General features: G+C 37.9%; 1 protein-coding gene across 1 annotated transcript in view; it reads right to left on the bottom strand.

Annotated features, from left to right (window-relative positions):
- Positions 1 to 25,125, bottom strand: part of LOC122799160 (uncharacterized protein C16orf96 homolog) — a 791,156-nt gene that overhangs the window by 504,302 nt on the left and 261,729 nt on the right. The window contains exon 2 of the mRNA XM_044068046.1: positions 13,709 to 13,813. Coding sequence (XP_043923981.1) covers positions 13,709 to 13,813 — 105 coding nt within the window. The remainder of the gene's footprint in view (positions 1 to 13,708; positions 13,814 to 25,125) is intronic.

The following is a 25,125-nucleotide window of genomic DNA, read 5'->3' as shown; positions in this document are numbered from 1 at the left end:
TACCACTGCTTTCTTCCGGGACAGTGGTACTTCTCCTGTTAAGATACTATTAAACAAAACCTTCCAGATCTTTATCAGTTTTTTCCTCCTAGCTTCCAAACTTACACAGGAATACCATCGATTCCTGGGGACTTTCCTACAGATTGGTTATACATCACAATTTTTATCTCATCTCTTCCTATCCTAACCATTAATAATTGAGCCTCATCTACCTCTAACCTTGGCATATGTAATTCTTCCATGAACATTTTCATTTGTATCTTTTCTTGATTTTCATATTTCTCTGATTTATAGTGACTCTCACAGACTTTCCAAAATATTTCTAATACCTCTACAGGATCTCTTCTTACTGTTATTGTTATAGGTTCCCAAGTTTGGCGACAGCCCCTTCTTTCGGTTGCCTGAGTCGTTGTGCTAAACGTTTTTGTGCTCTAGTGTTATTATCGAAAACAGTTACTTAACAGCAATATTTCTAAGCTGGTGCATATTATCGCGGTAATCCCTTATTTTCTGCCTAGCATTTTGCAGTTGATTCTCTTCTTGCTCTGTGAGATTCCCCTGTTCTGCAATACTTTAACATTTGTCATTCCCTCTAAAGAAAGAAAAGAAGGGAGAAAGAATCAGCACCTATTTACAATCCCCATTACACCTAAAAATAACTGTAAAAAGCTTTACTTTATAGCATGTAAAGAAAACCACATTTTGTAAAATTGGTACTACTCACAGAAAAAAATCTTTACTTACAGTTAACTTTCTCCCTCCTCTTCCCTCCCCAAAGCACTTTTCTGAATATTAATGACATGAAATAGGGCATATGCTTGACAGTCCCAACAAGTCCAACAAATTCTGAAAAAGTCCAATATTTCCAGATTTTCTTGTTCTGTCATATTTCACAAATATAATTATTGCATTGTAATCCCATATTAAGTTATTGGTTTTATTACTGTTCATCTCTGAAATCCTGTCTCTGCTTCATTTCCGACATACTCTTAATTCTTCTAGTCAACTCTCATGCTCACTTCCTTCTCTCCAACATTTTCCGTTGAAAATTTTGAAAAGGTTTCACAAGTACAGTCCCTCTGTGGTCTTTATTATCAGTAGAACAAGATGCTGAAACTCAATCTGTTTCACAGCTTACTTTTTGTTGGACAAACTTTTGTATTTCCTCCTTAGCATGTACTTCATCAAAAAATGATTTTGTCCCTCCAAGGAAGAATACCTTGAAGACAGCTGGGTGCAGCAGTCTGAATCTCAGGCCTGCATCTTGACATTTCCTGAATAATGGAATAAATTTGCTTCTCTTCTCCCTGGTTTACAATGAGTAATCATTCTCCACAAGCACTCTGCTGTCTCCCACTTTTAGTACTTTGTCCTTCTGCCACAGTTTTGTCAGAATCAACTCCTTCTGCTGGTAGGATTGCATCTTTACTATTAAAGGTCTAGGTTGCTTTCTTATAGTCAGGTTTGGAGCATAAACATGATGTGGACTTTCAACTAAGAACTCCTGTTGTGGAATATCAGTCCAGTTGCTTATTTTTGCTTTCATAAAATTAATGCAGTCTGTTCCTTCCAGCTTCTCTGGTATACCTGAAAATCTGAAGTTTTCCCTTCATGGTCTGTCCTCTAATTTTATTATTTTTGAAACATTTCTTCCTGAGCAGTCTCATATTCAGCCAGCCTTTTCTTCATTTTGACCCCTGATTTTAGCAGCTTTATCAACTCATCTGAATATCTGTTTAAAGCTTCTTACATTCTTTCCAGCCTTTTGTTGTTTGTGTTGATATACTCCATCAGTGTTTTGTTTATTTTAACCAGGTCTGTATGCAGTTGTCTTATATCTTCCTGTAAGGTATTGGAAGTCATGTCTGAAAGTTGCACTGCTTTTTGCTGAACAGCTGCAGGACTTTCTCCAGTCAGTGTTTCTTCCTCACTTTTTGTAGGTGATTTTTTTCAGGTCTTCTGTATTTCTTTATTCCTGGTAACCAGTTACTGAAATGTGTCCATAAAGACAAAGCTGCTGGCCTTCTCTGCTGAGTTTTTGTTTTCACACTGGGAGCACTTGAAATAAGCTGTTACGCAATGTGCAACCATCTTGAAAGTCCCACTTTATTGTGATAGTTGACAGATTAGTTTAAGAGGAGGAGGTTAGTAAGGAGGGAAATAAGTGAATTAGCCTGGAGTAAGGCATGTGCATAACCATGATTTGTCTAGGTGTTCTTTTAGGGAGGCTTTAAAGGGAGGTAGGCTTGGAGTTAGCCTAATGTTAGGTGTTTGTAATTCTTGCCTAGGTTGTCTAGGGCAGGATAGGCAGTGGGCCTATAGAATAGGTAATGAATTGTAGTTAGGTGTGTGTATGCAAGCTGGTTTGATAGTTCAAGCCAATTTAGTTCTTTCAATGGTATACAGTGATGTGTACACTAGTTGGAGTTTGTTGCAACATTTACTACTTTATTGTAGCATTGTTCCATTTTAATCTTGGTGGAATTTTGTAGATTGGTTAGTGTACAAGAACTGTAGAATAGGGAGGGAAGCAGGAAGGTTTTAGCCAGGGTGGTCTTGGTTGAAGTGGTAAGGAATTGTCTGTTTCTGTAGAGGAGTCCTAGTTTTTTGTGTGTCTTCTTGATCTTTTGCATGATATGAAGGTAAAAGTTGAGTTTACTATTGATAATAACACCTAGGAATTTAGTTTCTTGTATATTTTCTATGATGGTTTTATCAGCTGCAAGAATATTAAATTGTTCTGGGCTGAGGGTGGTATTTTTGGGGTGAAAGACTATAATGTTATGTTTTGGGGGGGTTAGAAAGAGTTGGGTCTTTGTGAGCCAGGATTCAGTTGCTGTGAATGATTACTGGGATTTGATTAGCAGTTCTGGGAGAATAATAGAGGTACAGATTAAGGTTGAGTCATCTGCATACTGAATTAATGTTCCTGGGGGAGAGCAGGTGTGTAGCTTATTGGTAAATATGTTAAATAGTAAGGGTCCTAAGATGGAACCTTGGGGGACTCCTGTAGGGTTTTGTAGAAAGGGGGAGAATTGGATAGACCATTTGACTGCTTGCTTCTGATCATGTAGTAGCTTTGGAACCAATCAAGTGTGGTAATGAAGCATCCTAGGTTGGACAGTGTGTCTAGCAGTAAAGTGTGTGAAACTGTGTCAAAGGCTTTTAAAAGCTACAGGAATACTGCACGTACTAAATAACCTTCATCCCTGGCCTTGTTAATTGTGTTTATGAAAGATAATAGTGCAATGGATGTGCTATGATCTGTCCCGAAGCCGTTCTGAGTTTGAGTGAGTAGGTTGTTTTGGAGTAGATAATTCATTAATTGTTGGTGAATACAACTTTCCATGATTTTGGATAAAGGGGATAGAAATGATATTGGGCAGAAATTGGATATTTATGTGGAGTGTCCTCCTTTACGAATTGGCATTATGTGTGACATTTTCCATATTGTAGGGATTGTGCCTTCTTTGAGTGATCTGTTTATTAAAATGCTGACTGGATATGCAACTGAGTCAGCCACGAGTTTCAGGTATTGGGATGGGAGGTTGTCAGCTGATGTGGAGCTGGGTTTTAGTTTCGAGCAGTAGCTTTTTTATTGTAGAGGTGGGTAAGGGTTGAATGGAGAAAGTAGTGTTGGGGTTGTTTTGTTGGTTATTGGTGAAGTTATGGACTTGATCTGTTTGGGTGATGTTGAGTTATTGTGATTAGTGTGTAAGTTTAGGTGGGGGTGTCCTGAGTTAGTTTTGGAGGTGAGTAGGTCTGACATGGGTTTTATGAAATGTTTGTTAAATTCCTTTTCTATTTGTAATGGAGAGGCCATTGAGTGAAGGGGAGTGTTCCTTTTCCTGGGCTGAGGAGGGTAGTTATAGAGTGCCACATTTTTTTGGGGGGGTTATGTTTGTTTTGTAGCTGGAGGCTTGGGTAGTAGCGTTCCTTACATTTGTCCACTAGTTTGATAACTCTATTGCATAGTGTTTTAAAGTCTAGGAGATTTTGCTGGGTTCTGTTATATTTCCATTTATTCCATGTTGTGTCTCTTTGTTTCATGCAGTTAGGGGTTAACCATGGGGTTTTTGTTTTCTTTACTCTTTTTGTTCTTACAGGGGCGAGACTATCAATTATGTTCAGGAAGGTGGTATTGAAGCATTGTACAGCATCATTGAGGGGTAGGGTTTTTAAGGGTGTCCAGTCAGTATTTACAGTGGATATAAAAAGTGTGCACACCCCATTAAAATGCCAGGTTTTTCTGATATAAAAAAATGAGACCACAATAAATTATTTAAAAAATTTTCCCACCTTTAATGTGACCTATAAACTGTACAATTAAATTGAAAAACAAACAAATCTGTTAGGGGAAAAATATAAAAATAAAAAACATACAATAAGCTGGTTGCATAAGTGTGCACACCCTTAAACTAATACTTTTTTGAAGCACCTTTTGATTTAATTACAACATTCAGTCTTCTTGGATAGGAGTCTATCAGCTTGGCACATCTTGACTTAGCAATATTTGCCCACTCTTCCTTGTAAACGCGCTCCAAATCTGTCAGATTGTGAGGGTATCTCTTGTGCACAGCCTTCTTCATATCACCCACAGATTTTCTATTGGATTTAGGTCTGGGCTCTGTCTGGGTCATTCCAAAACTTTAAATTGCTTCTGGTGAAGCCATTCTTTTGTTGATTTGGATGTATGCTTGGGGTCATTGTCATGTTGAAAGGTGAAATTCATCTTCATCTTCAGCTTTCTAGCAGATGCCTGAAGGTTTTGATCCAAAAGTGACTGGTATTTGGAACTATTCACAATTACTTCCACCATGACAAAAGCCCCATTTCCAGCTGAAGAAAAAGAACCCCAAAGCATGATACTGCCACCACCATGCTTCACCATGGGGTTGGTGTTCTTTTGGTGATGTGAAGTGTTTTTGTGCCAAATGTACGTTTTTGAATTGTGGCCAAAAAGTTCAACCTTGGTCTCATCAGACCATAACACATTTTCCCACATGCTTTTGGGAGACTTGATGTATTGTTTTGCAAAATTTAGCCGAGCCTGGATGTTTTTCTGTGTAAGAAAAGGCTTCCGTCTTGCAACCCTACTCCATAGCCCAGACATATGGAGAATACAGGAGATTGTTGTCACATATAGTGCACAACCAGTACTTGCCAGAAATTCCTGCAGCTCCTTCAGTGCTGCTGTAGGTCTCTTGGCAGCCTCCCTGACCAGTTTTTGTCTTGTCTTTTCATCAATTTTGCAACGTCACCATTGTCCCATATTTTCTCCACTTTTTTGATGACAGTCTTCACTGTGTTCCATGGTATAACCAATGCTGTGGAAATTTTTTTGTATCCTTCTCCTGACTGATACCTTTCAACAACGAGATCCCTTTGATGCTTTGTAAGTTCTTTGTGAACCATGGCTTTTGCTGTAGCAGGCAACTGAGTAAATGTCAGGAAAATCCTACTAGGACAGCTGGACTTTATTTGAGGTTAATCAGAGTCTTTTTAATTGATGTCAGGTGTGTACCAAAGAAGACTGAATGGTGTAATTAAATCAAAAGGTGCTTCAACAAAGTATTAGTTTAAGGGTGTGCACACTTATGCAACCAGATTATTGTACATTTTTTATTTTTTATATTTTCCCCTAACATATTTGTTTGTTTTTCAATTGAATTGCACAGGTTATAGGTCACATTAAAGGTGGGAAAAGTTTTGAAATGATTTATTGTGGTCTAATTTTTTTATATCACAAAAACCTGGCATTTTAACAGGCATGTGTACACTTTTTATATCCACTGTAGTTGTAGATCATTGAGTGTTTGTTGGTTAAGTCTAGTAGTATTTCTTACTGTTTTTGTGGAGTATTTTTTAGGAAGTTAGGTTGTGGCTCTGATGACAAAGGCTGGAAGATGGTTGCTTAGTGAAACTGAGAATGTACCTGAGGAGGAGAAATTGGTAGAGTGAGATATGAGGATCCAATCTAATGTGGAGTGACCAGTAAAGTCTTTGCTGAATCTGGTAGGGTCAGTGATGAGTTGTTTAAAGCTGTAGAGGTTAATACTTGTGGTAGAGGAGTCTGCAGTAGTGGTTTGCCAATTTATATTAATGTCACCTAGGATGACTGTTTCAACCTTGATGTTTTCAGTAGTCCAGGACAGTATATCTTACAGGAATGGCATATTTTTTTTTCTGGGTGGGATGCAGACTATGATGATACAGATTATTTTAGCGTTATTAAGGTTTAGGGTGGTTATTAGTATTTTGACATTATGGAATTTGCTTATACTGTGAGGGTATAGAGTTATGTTGAGTATGGAGGGATAAAAGAGAGGTATCCCTCTACCTTTCTTTTTTTGGCCTGTCCATTCTGTACATGGCAAAGTTGAGGGGGTAGAATTTCAATATCTTTTATGCTCGGGTGTAGCCAGTTTTCTGTTATGGCTAATATAGCTGGTTGATGTTGTTCTATCCTAACATGCAGGGCGGTTATTTTATTGCATATACTTCTTAAGTTGATACTGAATAGGTTTATGTTCTTGGAGTTTGCTTGTGTGTTTGGTCTGGGGTTTGGGTGTATGTCACCACTGTGTAGTAATTTCAGAATTAGGTAGGAGTACAGCGATTTGTACTTAGTTTTGAGGTTGGGATTTAGGGCAATAAAATGAGGTTTGATAGTAATATTGTTTTTTTATTTTGTTTTTTGGGTTGTACGGGAGAGGATAGTAAAAATAGTTGAGCGGATATATTGGAGTAGTGACTTTGTTTTTAGGGTGTGTTGATGGAGGCTGTTGTTGTAGAGTACCTGGTTATGGCTATTATATTTGTAAGTGTTGCGGCTAAGCTTAAAAATAACAGTGCTATGAATACAATGGAGGATGAGAGTAAAATATTATCTGAGATTTGGAACATTGTAGTGTGGGGGAGGGAGACTAGAGTATAGCTAGGTTTGGTTTGATTAAAATTTATCCCTTGGGGAGTGGGCAGATCTGAAACTGTGCTGTTAGTTTGATGGGAAGTCGTTTGATTCATTGGGAGTTGATTGTGGATGGGGTCTTCTCAGACTATAAGATTATGGGCATAGTTGGTGGGTGGGAAAGGGGATAGGGTAGGGGAGAGAAATGAGCCCAAGTGTAGTGAGGGTGAATGGAGCAGGGCTACACCTGAAAGTGAGGATCAGCAACAGAAACAATCTATTAGACTGTAAGCAGTAGCTATTAAAAGCAAGGAAGCAGTGACCAGTAGTTAGTTTCTATAGGAGTAGGTGTCAGGTAAATCTCAGTTGCAGGGAAATTAGGACGTAGAATTTGATGGGGCTAGCTACAGTTAGGAACAAGAACAAGACAGCATCCAGAATAGGGATAGGTAGTAGGTAATCTAAAGATATGGGAGAGCAGCTAAGTGGAGACAGTAGAGTAAGGGCAGAAAGTAGAGTAGGAGATAGGTGCAGTGATGTGCAGGCAGCCTTACACAAGCAGTTATAAATAGGAATGTAAAAGTGGGTTACACATACTTTAGCATACAAGTATTTTACAGAAAATGCAGACTCTATTTTGGGGAAGAAATGGAGCTTCAGCTGTGCTTTGATGGATGTTTTGCTCAGTAGGTTGGGGTGGCAAGGAAGAGTATAATTTTTCTATCAGCAAAAATGATCTAATACCAAAGTAAATAATCACTAATGGCTCTTGCACATCACCAAAGGCAGACGTTTGAAGGGGAAAGTAGCTAGAGAAGAGAAGATGCCCTACTAACCCATATTGTAGGGCATTGCCTTACTAACCTATATAAATATTGTACATAAGGCGAGAGATAATGGCAAACTAGTCTCTTTCTTATTTTGAGACTTGTCCAAAACTTCTGACACATTTTGTCACAGCAAACTCCTGCTTCAGTTGTCCTCACTAGGTCTCTCTCAGCCTCTTCTGTGGTTCAAAAGCTACCTGTTCAATAGGTATCAGTAAAATGGCACTCCACACTCTCTCCTTACCTCACAGTCACCACCGATGTACCACAAGGCTGTCTTCTTGGTCCCCTCCTCTTTAACCAACACTCTCTCACACAACAAGCCACCCTAATGCAATACACAGGTGATTCCACTGTCATTTGCACATCTGACAACATTGTACATTTCCACAAAATTACTCAGGAAGCTTTAACAGCCACTGAAACATGACTTTCCTAACTCACAATTCATGTTGTTCAACCCCAAAAAGATCATACTACAACTTTTTCCCCAAATCCTTCTCTCGTGAAAAAAAATAAACAAAATTTAAAGTCCTCTTTCTTGATAATACAATCATTTAAGTCACTTTTTGTAGCAAATTATTAGTTGTCATAGCTGATGAAAATCTAGTATTTGACCTGAAAATATAAAACTGCATAACAAAAAATCTTAAACTAGGGATGCGATGCAATTAAGACTACACTTGCTACTACTTATCTCCTAGCAAACTTTTCTTTATAGTGCTCCCATCCTTAGTAACATCCAGACTTCCAAAAATTAGCAAAATAGAACAATGCTATAACAAAGTTGCTAAATTCTCAGTACATAGCCATTTCAGAACCCACCACTGTATAACACTGAAAAGCCTAAATTGGTTAGAACTATCACATTAACTAACATATACACAACTTATTGCCACCTATAAAATTATCAAGCCTCCATCTGCCTGTCCAGCAGTAAAAAACATTCTACACAACTATGTTCCCAGTTTGTCATTGCAATCCAATGACCAAAAGCGTCTCCTGTCTGTCTACCGACCTAGCAAATCGGCTGGGCATTGCCTGTACTCGTACAAGGCTGCCAAGGTTTGGAACTCCTTACCTATATCCATCAGGTCTATGCCCTCCCTCCAATCTTTCAAAACCACTCCGAAAGACTTCCTAGCTAAAATCTGGCTCTGTTCTTGCTCACAACCAGGACAAACTATATCCCTAAATGTTAACGAGTACCTTTTCATTCCTTGTACACTTTTACTCTCCCATTTCCTTACTGCTATCTAATTCTCTTCCCTGACTTTCTCTCTAAATATACTATAAGCTTGTTTTCCCCTCACTTCATATTTTATTCCTGTTTGCATTAGACCAACCTGCCTTTAATTTCTCTAAAAGATGTCTAACATTTCTCTAAATATTAAATGATTATCATATACCTTGTATCAATTATTAATCAATGTTTTACATTATGTCTAATTTGTTATAATTATTTAAGCTGCAGATGTTTTTGTTTTATTTTTGAAGATTGTATAATTATTTTTTTTTAATTTTTTTCTCCATGGGCCTATGCTGAAAATGGGTTTCTACCCCATCGGGTTTTCCCAGTAATCAAATGTTAATAAATAAATAAAATAAATAAAAATTATTTAAATTGTTTTGCCCATAATCTTGTGGCTTTTTGAAAACGAGGTGGTAGAATGTCTCCAAAAGCCAACTCAAAACCTAAAGTTTTCCTTAACTCAGTTGTATGCCTCACAGTCATTTGAAAAGATTCCTCATTTGTTCTAGCAACATCGGTATTACCATCTGTTACTATTACTACCTATTACTATTACCATCTGTTACTATTATAACATCATAGCTGAGTCTCTTCTTATATATTTTCTTGATGCTATCTTCTATATCAAGCATTTACATTCCTTTAGAGATGGTAATGTCACTGCACTTCTATTAACTCTACTTCTCAACATACAGTCACCAATAAGAAGAATTTTTTCAGCTCTTTTACTTGCTTTGCTACAGTTTGGTGTCAGAATTGTCACCTTTTTATTTTAAACATGTTGTAAACGTCCCCCTAGTGCACTATGCCTGCATTTTTTTTTGTAACTGGAGTTAATTTATTCTCCATCTGAATTTCTACTATTTCACTCCCTAAGTGCTTATTATGCAGTTCAATACTAAAATTTTTTACTTGTAAACTTAACTTTAAACTATCAACTACTTTCCCAGTGGACCTAATAACCACTACATCCATCTTCATTTCTAGATCCTCCTACCTTGAGCAGCACCTTGTTGTTTATTATCAGCATGCACCTCAGTTTGTATGCATGCGTCAACACATTCAATATTAATCAATACTGGAAATGTTCCTGAATCACATTGTGTTGCACTACTGATCTAGTTCCATATTATTTATTATTTATTCAGTAGCCCTGTTTCTGCTTGAACTGATTTAAAATAGCTAATAATCTCAATCTAAGTTTCTGAGGTTTTTTTTTTATTTTAGGAGGTGCAAAGAGATTGTATTGTTCCTTTTCCCCAGCAAAACTCTTTGATGTGCAGTTATTACAATAGTCACTACTTTCTATAAAACATGTAATACTTATTTTAGACATCAAGCATTTTAAACATTTTCTTAAATAACCTCTTAGAAGTAGGTCATTTAAACAAAACCCAACCATTTCTTCCATTCCAAACAAAAGAAAAATAAAGTACTTACTTTCAGTCTTATAACTATCACTACTGCATACTACCCAACATGCCTACCATGTCTAATATGCATAGATGAAAAAAACGTATCTTCCCATCGTCACATATATGCAATCCCTGTCTGCGCTCTCGTGTTTACTTCTAGAGAATTCTGCTTATGCCTCTGCTCTTCCTGGACACGGCCCACTTTTTAATTTGCAGCTAAGAAACCGAAACACTCAAACCCTTCAAATGTATACATTTTGTTCTCCTTGTTCCTCTTGTATGCTTAAAAGGAGAATCAGGAGAAAAACACCCTGCAGAACATATCTCTTGACTGTAGACATTTTCACATAATGTCCTTATTTTTTACTTATATTTTTGGTGTGTTTCTCATAAAATTGTGGTTTTCTGGCAGATCATTGGCAGATCACTGAGGGTTGAAGTCAGAAAATAATGACAAACATTTGACTTTCTGACATCATACCCTTCAGAAAAAAATCATGCTAATGCAAACCTGTTATTCTATCAATTTTCTAAGTTTCTAAGAGCAATATTTAAAAAGTAACCCTATTTGGGGGCTTTTGTCACCACATTATTTATGGCTTTGTCCAAATTTCTTTGAGAGGTATGCTGCAGAATGCTGGGAAGACATAACACACTAGATGTACACACAGACTACCACATGTCCACTCGTAGAGTGTTCTGTTTATTCCCCTGCTATTTCTGGACACTCCCCCTTTTTAATTTGCAGTTAAGTCACCAAGCTTTCAAATTTATAAATGGTGTTCCCTTTGTGTCCTGAAAAGGATGCTCAAGATAACAAAATGCTTCTGAGTGCTGGAAAGAAGTCACACACTAGATGTACACACACACACAAAAATATATTTTATAAAATTAGGAATATTCATTGAAAACAGAAACCTTTAAAGATCATGTAAACTGACACAAAAATGAATGCAGCATCTGCATTCATTTTACACTATTTTGTGAAGTTCGGTGGCGGTTTGTGGTTAGTCTAATCCTATTTTCACACAAAATAACAATTTTATGTGGAAATAGGACTATGCCACATTGTCATGGCTGATGCTGTCACATTTTGTGGAGTTGAGGCTTTGTTGGATGGTCTGTTATGACATGCATTTGGGGTGGAAGCTCTCCTATCTCAGCTTCTGTCCATGAGACTAAGTATTACGTTTTTTTTTTTTTTTTACCACTTTACATTGCCATACCATTCTCCCTTACAAAGTACATGTGTACTTAATGGAGGACAAGTGGGTATGTCTTTTTTTCTTTTTCTTTTGTTTTTTCCTTCTCTGCCTTTTCTATTGCTCATGGCTCTTGGCTATAGCAGTAAGTTTAAGCCGCTCAGAAAGTACTTAGTGAACACAGCTCTTAAACATTTCGGAGCAGCCATTCTCTGACTTTGTTATTTTATTTTTATTTTTTATTTTGTTATTTATAGCCATTGATTCTGGTTTGTTTTCTGTGAGAGTAGGTCAGCCGGAAACCCCAACTTCACATCATCACTATGCTAGGCGTGATGATGTGGGTCAACACAGCATTCCATGACATGACTGGAAATTGATCCAGTTTTGAAAAAATCATACATAATGATGGAAATACTATTCTGCGTATGATTTCAGCATATAATAGAAAAAAACAACTGTATTGGGCTAAAAACCACTCTGGACTTTTGAGGGTAAGTGTGATGATCTTTAAGGTTCACAAAGCAGACTGCTTGCAGTGGTAATGCCTATGCAATCAGTGATGTCACAGAACTGATGTTTACCTCATAAGGATTTGTAATGAAAAAGTAACTGTAACCTGTTTGTCTGGGGCTAAAATATAGCACAAGAGAAGTAGATAAAATGACTTCAGGACCACAATGAAAAGTAGGACATGGAAATTGCCCACATGATGTTAACAGTCATAGGTGCTGTGGCCTACAAGAAACACAGTTGCACATGGTGGCTCTTTCACATGTATTAGCCAGTGACAGAAGCATCTACGGGCTAAATGAGATAATCCCATTACTATGAATGGCTCTAAAGTTGTGACGCAAAATGTCACCATTTGTGACTGGAATGGAAAGTGGTGTTACAAACGGGATTCAGTGTCTGACCTCTTCAAAGGGGATGTTTGAATTCTCAGTCTGCATTTCAGCAATGGACTATATCTATTTCCTCCAGGGGTATACATGTATTGGATGGGAGGTTGATTCAGTTCTAACTGCCTAATAACAATTGGTAAAAATTAGTTTTGTTTCTAGGTTGTCTCCATGAAATGTAGGCATAGGAAGATCACTGCTTATGTGAAATCTTGTGTGTGCTGTTTTGATGAGTTTCTCTTTCTCCTTTGTTGTATGACCATGGAGTTATAAGTTACAGAAGTGAGGAAGGCTTGCCTCCCTAGTGTGGGTGGAGGGGATGTTAGCCTCTATCTCTGCTGATGAGTTTTAGATGTACTGTTTCTAAATCAGTTAAAACTGAGGATTTATTTTTACTGTGATCATGTCTTGTTCATTCACTGGCAATGCCTTTTCACCCCTAAGTAGTCTTGTACAGACAAAATCTAATTTTCTGCAGACATGAGATAATTAGAAAAAAATATAAACAAAATGAGGTGTGGAAGGCATTCATAAATGTTAGAAACCTAGTAACAAAGAAGACAATCTTGTAACAGGCCTACTCCTGATGGACATTGATATCTACAGTATCACAAAAGTTTGAATTGAGCATGGCTCGGGTTTCCATTTCTGTAAATAAAATGTGTTTCCATGAAAGAATGGACTACAGTACATATTCATTCAAACAGGTAGCCACTAACAGGTTTGAAATTATATATATCTATATATCTATATATATATATATATATATATATATATATATATATATATATATATTTTTTATCTTTTATAAAATGCTGATTTTACTTTAAATTAACTGCTTGATTAATTTTGTATTCATGATTGGGGTAGTGTCATGTGGTTTTGTTAGTTATTTAATCAGTCATGAGATTGTAATTTTATATGCACACTGAAGAAGGGTTATCCCCAAAAGCTTTGTGGTTCTGGAATAAACTTTGGATTTTATACATCTGCTCTGTGTTTCTGTTACTTGGAGTCTCAACTTTGCTGTCCTGAACATAATGTCTTGCCACAGTAAAGCCCCCTACAAGCAGTATGTTTTATTTTTCATACTTTTCAAGACACATGCACAACTCTTAAATACTGAACACAATGCATACAATGGAATTCCTCAGGCAACTTTCTGCACAAAAGAAGAAACAGAAGTATAAGGTTACTCACCGAATCAAGAAACTCTTTGATTGTTTTGATTTTTCCCTCCAAGCTTTCTCGTGACTTATGCAGGGCACTAATTTCATTCAACAAATCCTGCAGCAGGTTCATAGCCTAAAACACAAAATTAAAGTGCAAATAAGTTGTCATAAATGCAGCATCTGTCATAGACATAGATAACAGTCCATGCACATGAGCACGCACGCGTGCGCACACATACACATATGCACACACATGAACACTTCCTACAGAAGTGCACATCCAAGAGTAGGCAGACAGACAGACACACACACACATTACATATAAACACGCATGCACACACACACACACACACACACACACACACACACACACACACACACACACACACACACACACATTTGTATCATTTGTATGTGTTCTCATGTATGTGCACTCCTGTGTATACTATGCATATGTGTGTGTGTTTATATTTAGCATGTGTATGTGTGAGTGTGTGTGTTTGTTTGTGTGCACATGCATGTGCGTGTTTATATGTAGTGTGTGTGTGTGTGTGTGTGTGTGTGTGTGTGTGTGTGTGTGTGTGTGTGTGTGTGTGTGTGTGTGAGCATGCACGGGGTGATGTAAGGACTGCATACATGTACAGATAGCTAGCTAGCTAGCTAGATAGATAGCTAGATAGACAGAAAGACAGATAGATAGATAGATAGATAGATAGATAGATAGATAGATAGATAGATTGATAGATAGATAGATAGATAGATAGATAGATAGATAGATAGATAGATAGATAGATAGATAGATAGACAGACAGGGTGAGGTGAGGGTCAAAGAGAGGGTGCAAAGTTTCCCACCTTCTGTGTATATAAGGGTAGGATTTGTGGTGTAGGACACTATCTATGCATGCATAGTCACTGGGATACAAGGCTCAATGCCTCATGTGTGGACATATTGACATGGTGGTCTAAGAGTGAAGGCCTATGGATGAGTGATTCAGTTAGAACAACTTTTACAGGCGCAGGTTATCTCACAGTAACCATCCAGTTATTCAGAGTCTTTTATGAAAGGTAACATAATGCTGATGTGTGCAGCAATATTTCTAATGGAAAGGCAGAGTTACACTTGAAATATTGGATTACAGAATGTTTTGCAAAATCACATGTATGGTGAGGTGTAGCTGTGGATTTGGATTCATATGACATGGAAATGAAAAGCTAGGAAGCAAACATATTGTGTAATTTGTGTGTTTTACTATAGGACATGAACATCAAATTATTTGATGCATTACTACAATTTCAGCACCTTGTCATATTTTTATTTATTTCCTTTATTAACTTGGCAAAACTTACTAGTCAGAAGGGTGACCCAGTGGTCCTATGTGGTGTAGTGACATGTTGAGAATCATAACAGGTGAGCAAAGAGTGAAGCACTGTAACCAAGGAGTACAGGATGAAGCACATTAGCAGCTCATAGCCTAAACCTTCTTCTTCAATGAACATCCAAACATTCAGACTGCAGACTTTCATAGAAAGCTCTCACTAAAAGCCTAGTGCCATACATCACACTTCAAAATGGGGCTCAGGATCTTAGGACTGAAAGTCTGTATTGGCAGGTCACTAGATCTGTGGCTTTCTGCATCCCAATGCCCAGATCATTCTTTAAAGGCTGCCGTGATCTTGTGCTTCTCATATTCCACAAGGGCTACATTATGAAACATCGAACCAAATACCGCCTATTCCAGAGAGGTCCTGCAATGTGACCCCAGTAAGACAATCCAACTCCAAATCGCCCAAAGTGACACTACCAACATGCAGCATAAAATAAATACAAATTTCTATCCAGAAGTCAAAATAAATTATAAACAGCAGCTCTATAAAATGTCATATGTTAGCGTAAATAAGTATTACAGCATTAGTGTGTTTCACATTAACTATTGGTAACTGCAAAAGTTGCAATACAGAGTCACATATCACATGCCAAGTGAGCAATAAAGCTTTTTATAGACCCACATGACAGTTGCATCCCCATTTGTGGCTTCAGTTTTGCATTGCTCTTCGGCCACATGGAGCATTGAAATGTGGCTCTTATTCCCAGCATGTGAATTTAACAATCCTTTCACCAGCTGTATATTAAATGTTGCTTTCCATATTCCTTAGTCTGAAATCAAATTTGCAGCCAGCACCACCATCAAGTTTGAGCGTCTTCTGTGTGGCGACATGCGTGAATGGGCGTTCCTTCGTTGAAGGTTGTGCATTAGGCCTGGCAAGCCAGCACGTAAAACTCTACTGCCAATCATTAGCGGACCGGAGTTCCGCTGTGGCAACCCCTAACCGGGAAAAGCCAAAAGACACAAACAAACCACCATCAAGCTACATGATAACCAGGAAACACCAGTGAATGACTTAAAAACATACACTTCCCAGATAAAAGTGAATGGAATAATTATTTTGCTACAATTCCCCTTAATATCTTTGATTTATCGTTAGCTTATTTGTAGTAATGAGCTAGATGGCAGTCATATGATTCCAGATATGGCAAATGAATGACTGATGTAAAGCTTGAGATCTTTCTACAATGCATACTTTGAAATATAAAATGCAAACTGTACCACTGCAAGTTTGTTTATTCTGACATATGTAGCTTGTGTCACATTCCTTTTCTGCACAGACTACACATGTAATGTAGAATGCCAGATGTACACGATGGTGCTGGTATAAACCATGTTCACAGAAAGGAGAGCCATATCTTCTTTCGGCTTTTCCCAGTTAGGGGTCGCCACAGCGGATCACCTGTCTGCTCATGATTGGCAGTGGAGTTTTATGGTGTTGAGTTGCCAGCCCAGCACCCAACCTTCCACAGAAGGCACACATGTATGCACTCATGCCTAGGGCCAATTTAGAGTGTCCAATCCACGTACAGAATGTCTTTGGGATGTGGGAGGAAACCGGAGCACCCAGAGAAAACCCACGGGACCACAGGGAGGACATGCAGACACCACACAGAAGGCACCCCAGCTGAGGATTGAACCGTAGAACCTCTTGCTGTGAGGCAGCAATCCTAACCACTGCACCACCACGGCCGCCCTAGAGGAGAGTCATATAATACCAAATATAACAGCAGTTGAATGGTGAGATGCCCACAGCCTTCCTACAATATATGGACTGCACTGTGAAGAGTAAATGCAGTGGGGTGATACCCATCCCACCTTGTGCCTTACACAGCTATCCCACTGTAAATGCAGTGGGGTGAAAACTTGTACCATAACACTGCTACACAACTGCTTTAATAACAGCTGCTGGAAATGGACATCATGAGGCTCTGTAAGATGATTGTGGATATTACTATGCATTAGATGTTTATTATTGCTGGTCAGCAGGTGCCGGTATCCAAATTCAGCTGTTTATTTAGAGTCTTTTATCTAGGTACATAGAAAAGGTAGAAGAGCTCATTCTTCTAACAGGTTACATAGGCAAGCAAATTCAGCATACACTTGCTAAGTCAGCATAAGTATGTTGAAAAACAATATTCTAATATTTTTAAAGTCTAGGCTTTTACAAAACAGCTAAGCAGAACACTGCCGTGCCATGTGATGAGGTAAACCCAAAGCAAGCTGCACCAAAATACAAAATACTGATAACACAAAAAATAAATTAACAAGATGAAGAGAGTGCCCCTCCCTATCAAAAAGATTGAGCTGCATAATATACAATGCGGGATGCAAAACTTTATAATTAGGACAAACCTTTACCAGATTAATGTTTAAAGAAAAAAAACTGAGAAAAGTAAACATGACTTCAAAATGTGTGAGGAGTAGTGTTAATGGGGCACATAGGGGGCAGGTATGAAGGCATGACCTTAAAGATCTGGAAAAGTATATTCAGGGTCAACTCAGCAGTAGTTCTCAGAAGGCAGGGGAGATAGTTCCATAGCTTGCACTTTGATGGCTTTCTTTTCTTCTTTATAAAGAAAGTACATGCCTAGGGACTGTCCATGAGCATTGTGATAAGCAGGAAGTGTGATTACTGACACCCAGTGATGGCCTCAGTACAAGACAAGAGCGAGCCTGGTGCCAAGTTTATAAGTTAAAAAACATGACAGCATAACAGTATGGGACCTTTAGAAAATTCATGGGCAGTTCATATAATCCTACTTAATAAGTGACACCAACAGTAACAAGCTGATAATGGTTCACATGTTGCCATTACATGTCAAACCTACTGAATGAGCTTCCTGTTTGTATCATGAGTTCACACACAGTCCTCTGCAATTTTGTCAGCTGTAAGTCTTAAATCAATCAATCCTTATTGTTGCGTCAGCTATTAAAAGTTGTTAAACTCTTAATACTACAAAAACATAGAAATTTTGTCATTAATAGCACATTCAGTTTATTGTAATTTCATTCTTACAATGTGAATCATATAAAATCATACAAATACATTTTGCTAAGCATATAATAATTTTTGATTCCTTGGCAGTAAGTAATAATGTTGTCATTTCAGTGGGCCATCCATTAGGAAAGATTTATTCTCCTTTTGCAAAACTTCTATTAACAGCTATAAACATTTGTTATTACTTCAGCAGGATCCATACCCATTTACAGAAACAAAATTATGCATTGATCAGATGTCAGGGCTACACAGAAAGGGGATATTTGTCAAAGTCGTAAGCAGAGTGCTTAAATTCTTAAATTTAAGTTTAAATTCTTTCTAACCAGTAATAGCTTTCATTGTGATGGGGAGTAATTCTACATTCAGGGCATTACCATGGAAAAGCCTTTTGTCTTTTACATGTAATGACCTAACCATAATTTCCAGGGGCATCAGTTAACCAGCATTTATTTAAATGCTTACATCTAAGCATGTCTAAGCACTGTACACAAATTTAAGAATCCTAAATAATGCTGTCATATGAGAGAAGAGCTGCTCTGGAAAGTTATACAGCCTAAGGTTGGGGCTACAAAGTCTGAACCAGTCCCTAGTGTCAGACATCTAACTTTTCTAGTAGCAAATGATATGAAAGGAGAGTCTTCAGAAACTGCATTTGTATTATAAAGAAAGCAAAAGAAAGGACAATAAAAAGTAACAGAAACCAGGAAAAGTCAAAATGATGGCTTCCATAGAGACCACTGCAGATAAACAGGCAAGACCAGGAGCATAACATAACAGTGGTTGGAAGGAAAAGAAAGTGTACTTGAAGCTTTACTGTTTGTTATCTACATTAATACTATAATTCTCAGTAAAAAGGCTACCATATTGATTAACCTCACTAATCATGGCTAAAATTCTACTGTTACATAGTGAGAGGAAAAAAATCAAAACAGAACTAAAACTAGTAACTGCTGCAATAGTGGTTACAAGGACCTTCCATTCTCTTTCCCTTCTGTAACTGAAGTTCTTAAAAACCTAGTGTCAGAACAGGAGAAATAAAGATACAAGACTAATGCAATTAACTGCAGTACCAGCAGTTACAAGGATGCGTGTGTGTGTGTGTGTGTGTGTGTGTGTGTGTGTGTGTGTGTGTGTGTGTGTGTGTGTGTGTGTGTGTGTGTGTGTGTGTGTGTGTTTTGGTTACAGTTTTCACTGAGTTTGACAGCAATGGCCTGAAATACATTACAGTGGTTGTAACTAATTGCATAAATTCATTCATTGGATCACAATCAGACATCTCAGCTGTACATCATCGACATATATGTGTCTGGTTATGTGACTTTTTGTGTATATAGTCATGTGTGTGTGTTTATGTATGTATGTGTGAGTTTTATTAAATACTAAACAGAAAAAAGGAGAAGAGCAAATCTCAAAAATCACTCCCCTCCTTAAAACTTCTTTTTGCAGGGGGGCTACAAGCACCCCTGCACCCCCATACCTCCTGAACTTATATATATATATATATATATCTATATATCTATATATATATCTATACATATACATATATATATATATATATATATATATATATATATATATACCAACTCTGAGATTTCCATACCTCAGAGAAAAGGGAATACTCTGAGAAATAGCATCTTAGACTTAGTATATGTAATTTTGTTCTTTTGGCCATTCAGCCTCCGTATTTTGGAACATATTCTAACAGGTTGTGACATTTCAAATGTTTACATTAAGACAGGATTATGGTTGCTGGTGAGTGTTGTCAGGAAGAAAAGACTGACAACTTACTCCCATATCTCTGCCATGAAAACTCTGTGGATGGTTTGGATAACTGTCCTTAGTGTTGCTATGGGCTGGTCATGTCTTAATAGTCCTGCCCACACACACAAAGATAACTCAGTCTCATAAGCCAAAAGCTAGGAAGGTAGTGAATTCCATAAAGCCTGAGTTAAGCAAATGATCTACAGACAGATGAGCTAAGCTAAGATCTCTGCTATTACTGGCAGCCTGTCGTATGCAGATTGGAGCTAGCAAATCACAGTATAGGGAACCAAACTCTCCTTTTAGTAAATGGAACCCCATTATGCAGGCTTGCTGTGTAAAAAACAAGCTCTTATATGCCAGCCAAGCAATTAATATCAGCCTGTGCAGTTCCACAGAAACAGAGTTATATGAGCATGGCATAACATTAATATCAATACCCTAGCTGCATAACTCTGCATCCACTACAGTTGTACTAGGTCAGGATCTGAGAGCACACTGTATAGGACATTTTAGTAATCAAGGTAGGAAGATAACAGTGCATTAATCATTGTTTCCAGCAGGACAGTGATAACAGGTGTTTAATGCTTAATCATAGGATCATAAGAAGTTACTAGGTTATTGGCCCTGAGGCCCTTACAAGCCTAGCGAAGAATTTAGCCCACGTTCCAATAATTCAGCACCCAATGCCTCTGTCCAGCAGGGACATAGGTGGAATCCCAGGGGTGTATTTCCTGTTCCCCATCCAGTTATCCATGTTGCGCTTATGGGAAATTATGAAAATTTTTAACCACTGACACCCAGTCCTTCACTGTCAGGGACAAACCTATGAGGATGCACTGATACTTCCACATGTGGTAGCAGCAATAAAACTATGCCAGTTGTGTTTTAATGCCCCTTGGTATTGTTAGCTAACAGTAAGTTGTAAATTGCCCCATATAGTCAGCCCCAGTAACATCATATCTATTGGGTGCAGGTAGTTACATTTTATTTTAACCCCCACTCTAAACTGAGTACAGTTAGTACAAGTTTTAGCAGATGAAAATCATATTTCTTAATAAAATATGAACTGGGCAACTGGAAGAAGAAGGAAATCCAATTAGACTAAATTGTGTTTTTTTTGTTTTGTTTTGTTTTATAGCTGCTTAAGCCTGAAGTTATTTAATAAACACCAACAGGTGTAAGAGTTTCCCCATTTGTGTGCTTCTGTGCTGTGTTAATTAATAATGCAAAATAAACGCTCCTGAAGTGAGCGCTTACAGATACAATCACCTCCTCCACATTATGCTGGATGGTTGAGTGCTGTTTGTTTTGTTATGTTAAATATTGGTTCTTCAATTAGCAAATAATTTTAACTAGATGCTCCTGAAGCAAGCGGCTACTTATACTACATACTCCACAAAACCTCTGTATGGCTGAATGCTGTTTGATTTGTTAATGCTGAATGTTCAGACTAGTTATTTAATCACTTAATTTAAACTAAACGCTCCTGAATGCGAACGGTTACACACACAATCGCCTCCTCTACAAAACGCTGCCTAGCATTTACCCATTACATTCGAGTAGTGGTTTGTACCTTCCCACGCTGTAATGCTAGCAAATTGCATCTCATAGTGTTTTATGGTAGTGCTATTTAAATTCGGCCTTTTCCCTGCGATTACATTTAATGTTTTTATATGTGCTTTGAATGGTGTGGAAGCGTGTTTTTTTTTCTTACTCTGTTATTTGTGGTTACATAAGTATTCATTAGCTTATGTATTCATTTCACTAAATAATTTAATTTTGTTACAGTTGTTGAATGACACTGCTGCTAATTATAATGTGTTATCCTGCTCACTTGGTTTGACTGCTGTTAGATAAGGTTTGCCTTTGCCAATATCACAGACTTGCTAGAAAGATACAGTTTAATTATTTAATCTCACAACATATATCTCTGCTGTTGTTATATGTTGCTATACTAGCTGAGCAAATGTTTTTAAGTCCTGTACTAAGTCAAATTCCTATCCACTGTACCTGTTCTTCTTTTTCATATTGTCTATCAAACACCCGCTCACTGAACTCCATATCCTGTCCTTAGGAATCTGACTCCTCTGACCTGAAGGCTAAGGACCCACTCCAAGCTGGTGTTACAGCATAGCAACTACCATCCTGCTCCCCAAAGTATAAGAAAGGAAGCAAAAGTATGTTGGTATCCTAAACCTGCTAGTACAGTCTAGTATTGCTACAACTAATTGATGGTGACTAATAGGTCGCTTTAAGCCAGGATAGCCAGCAGCCTTTCCCGATTAGACTGTGTACCTTTCCTCCATACAAACGCTGTACCTTACTTCTAGCCCATTAATTTTTATCCCTGGCCTGTCCTCTTGGAATCTCCATTGTAGTTTTAGAGTTTTACCACTAGGTGGCACCCTCTCCCAGTTTTTTCTCCCCTCTCAGCTTGTCTGCTACCTCAACTATTTATCTTTTTTTTATCCTCTGGCCCAAGCTTCATGGTTAAATATTCTCCACTTCTTCTCTGTGACTACTCTAGTACATGCCACTTAATCCTGCTATTATTATATTTTACAGACTAAACCCCCCCATACTTATCCCACTTCTACCCTATTTCTCTTTACTTACCTCTTTTACTACTCTACCTTACAGAATACGCTCTTTTACTGATTGTTTTTCTCAACATTCCATCCTCTCTTGTCTCTACCTGCTCCGTTTGCCCTGCAGGCTCACTCCGCTCCCCTCCCCTACCCCCAATTCCCACCCACCCCAGGGGTCCTACTCTTATACTTTCTAACCACACCTCTTCCTCTTCCCACTATCCGGTTCACATTTCCCATTGTTCGATTTCCCTTTCATTTCCCATCTCTAACCACTCCCCTCTTTACTCACCACACCCTCCTATCACTACACACTCCCACCCTTTTCACTTCCCTCCTTACCTATTCACAAGATATAACTAATCTTTCCAAATGGCCTATTCAACTATCCCTTTTCAAATTCGAGTCTGCTTCATTCTTTTACTACTACCATTACTAACCTTTACATATTTTCTCTCCTCATATGAGCACCCATTATATCCACAAACTAACTACCCCAAACAAGAAACCAACTCCCAGTCCATACCACACCTATATAACCATGCAAACATAACATACTCACCTAGCTACCTACCATCAAAGTATCATAGATCACTACACATTAAATATAATACACAATATTTCAAAAGACTGCTATTTCTCTACAGCAAACTCCCTATCCCAAGCCATCTACTACAACTTCTCACAGTAAAGGATGGTGATATTCATCCTAACCCAGGTCCAACTGCAACCCCTATCACTCTTCATTACCTTAATCAATCTATCAATTCTCCCCTTGCAAGACCTTCTAACTCACTCCTACTGGCTCATCTTAACATACGTAGCATTAACAACAAAATAACTCAACTCCATGCTCTCCTAGAAGTGTACGCCTTTGACATTATTTGCCTAACTGAAACATGGCTACAACCTGCCATCAAAGATAATGAAATTATCCCACCTGGATATAATATCCTAAGGCTTGACAGAGTAGCTAGGAAAGGTGGTGGTGTGGCTATTCTATTTAAATCAGGCTTTCAATTAACCGCTTACAACTGTAACATACCTCTGAACTACAAAACAGAAATTCTCATTGCTAAACTTGAACTTAACAATGCTAAATCAATCTATATTATCTGTATGTATCTGCCCCCTGGAAATAACATAGCCACCTTGGAAAATATCCTCTGCTGGCTATCCCAACACCTGCCTCAAGAAACCATTACCCTAGGCGATATGAATTTAGACTGGAATACCTATTGCAGTAGCCTCCCTACCACTCAAATAAACCTATATGGTTTCTCCCAGACCATTACCTCCCCCACCAGAATAAGTAAATCTAACAAGAAAGCTAAAACACTAGATTGGATTGTCACTAACAATCATACTCACTACTATGACTCTGGAACCCTCCCTGATGACATCAGTGACCACTCACTCACTTATATCATTAGACATAAAGCCAACACCCCTACCCCAACCTCTACCAGACATATTAGATCCAAAAAGAAATTAAACCCTGATCTATTCAAAATTGAACTTAGAGCTTGCAACTGGGCTCCCTTAAAACATCTTCCTTTAGATGAAGCCATTAACTTCTTTAACTCTACCTTGTTTGCCATTCTTAATCACCATGCTCCAACCAGATCTATAGGAATTAAGGCCAAGCCTGCCCCATGGCTTTCCAGTGAAACCAAACAGAAAATTCACATCAGAAATAAATACTGGGCCAAATGGAAAATGACAAAAAACACTTAGACAGCTAAGAAATGACACTAAAAGGCCATACTAACTTTTAAAAAAAAAAAAATTCTATTTTTGATTTTGTCTTTATTACTTTTGATTGAAATATGTTTGATCTGTCTTATAAACAGAAATAGTACAAATGTTAATCTCTGTAATCTTCATGTATTCTATGTGTGGCAGCTGATCTTTGTATAATCTATATGTGGAGCTTTTCTCCCCAGGACTCCATTGAAAATGGGTTCTTTAGGCCCAATGGACTATCCTGGTTAAACAACTGCAAATAAATAAATAAATAAATAAAAAATAAATAAATACACTCTGATAAACAAAACTACTACTTACAATATCAACAACCTAGTCACAACAACCCACAGAAATTCTGGGCCAGCATCAAGCAATTATTCCACCCAGGTCAATCTACTACACCAAACTCTCAAAATACAGACCTGAATAATCCAATCCATACAGCTAATACCTTAAATACCTTTTTTACAGATACTATCCAATTACTAGCCAGTCAACTATCACCTAATACCTTCACAATACCCTCATACTCCTCAATCCCACCGCCCCCTTTTCATTTCAAACCTGTTACAACCTCATTTATTCAAACCCTTTTGAATAAACTGAAACCATGCTCTCCTTCTGCAGACCTACTGCCCTCTGAATATCTACAGACATCATCCAAGGCCATAGCCTATCCTATTTCCATATTGATCAATAGATCAATTACTGAAGGTTACATCCCCACCTTATGGAAAATCTCCCATATAATTCCCCCACATAAAGGAGAACATTCCACAGAAATATCAAACTATCGCCCCATTGCCCTCGTTTCTCCCCTAGCTAAAATTATGGAGAAGTGTATCCATAAGCAACTACTCCACCATGTAATTGAAAATAACTTACTTTCCAACTGTCAACATGGTTTCAGACCCTCAGACAGCACTACCACTGCCCTCGTGTCTTTCACTGACTATAT

This window comes from Protopterus annectens, chromosome 4.part0 (genome assembly GCF_019279795.1).
Source record: "Protopterus annectens isolate FY-2018-M chromosome 4.part0, PAN1.0, whole genome shotgun sequence".
NCBI classification, from domain to species: Eukaryota; Metazoa; Chordata; order Ceratodontiformes; family Protopteridae; genus Protopterus; species Protopterus annectens.
This window is presented reverse-complemented; position numbering and strand designations above follow the sequence as displayed.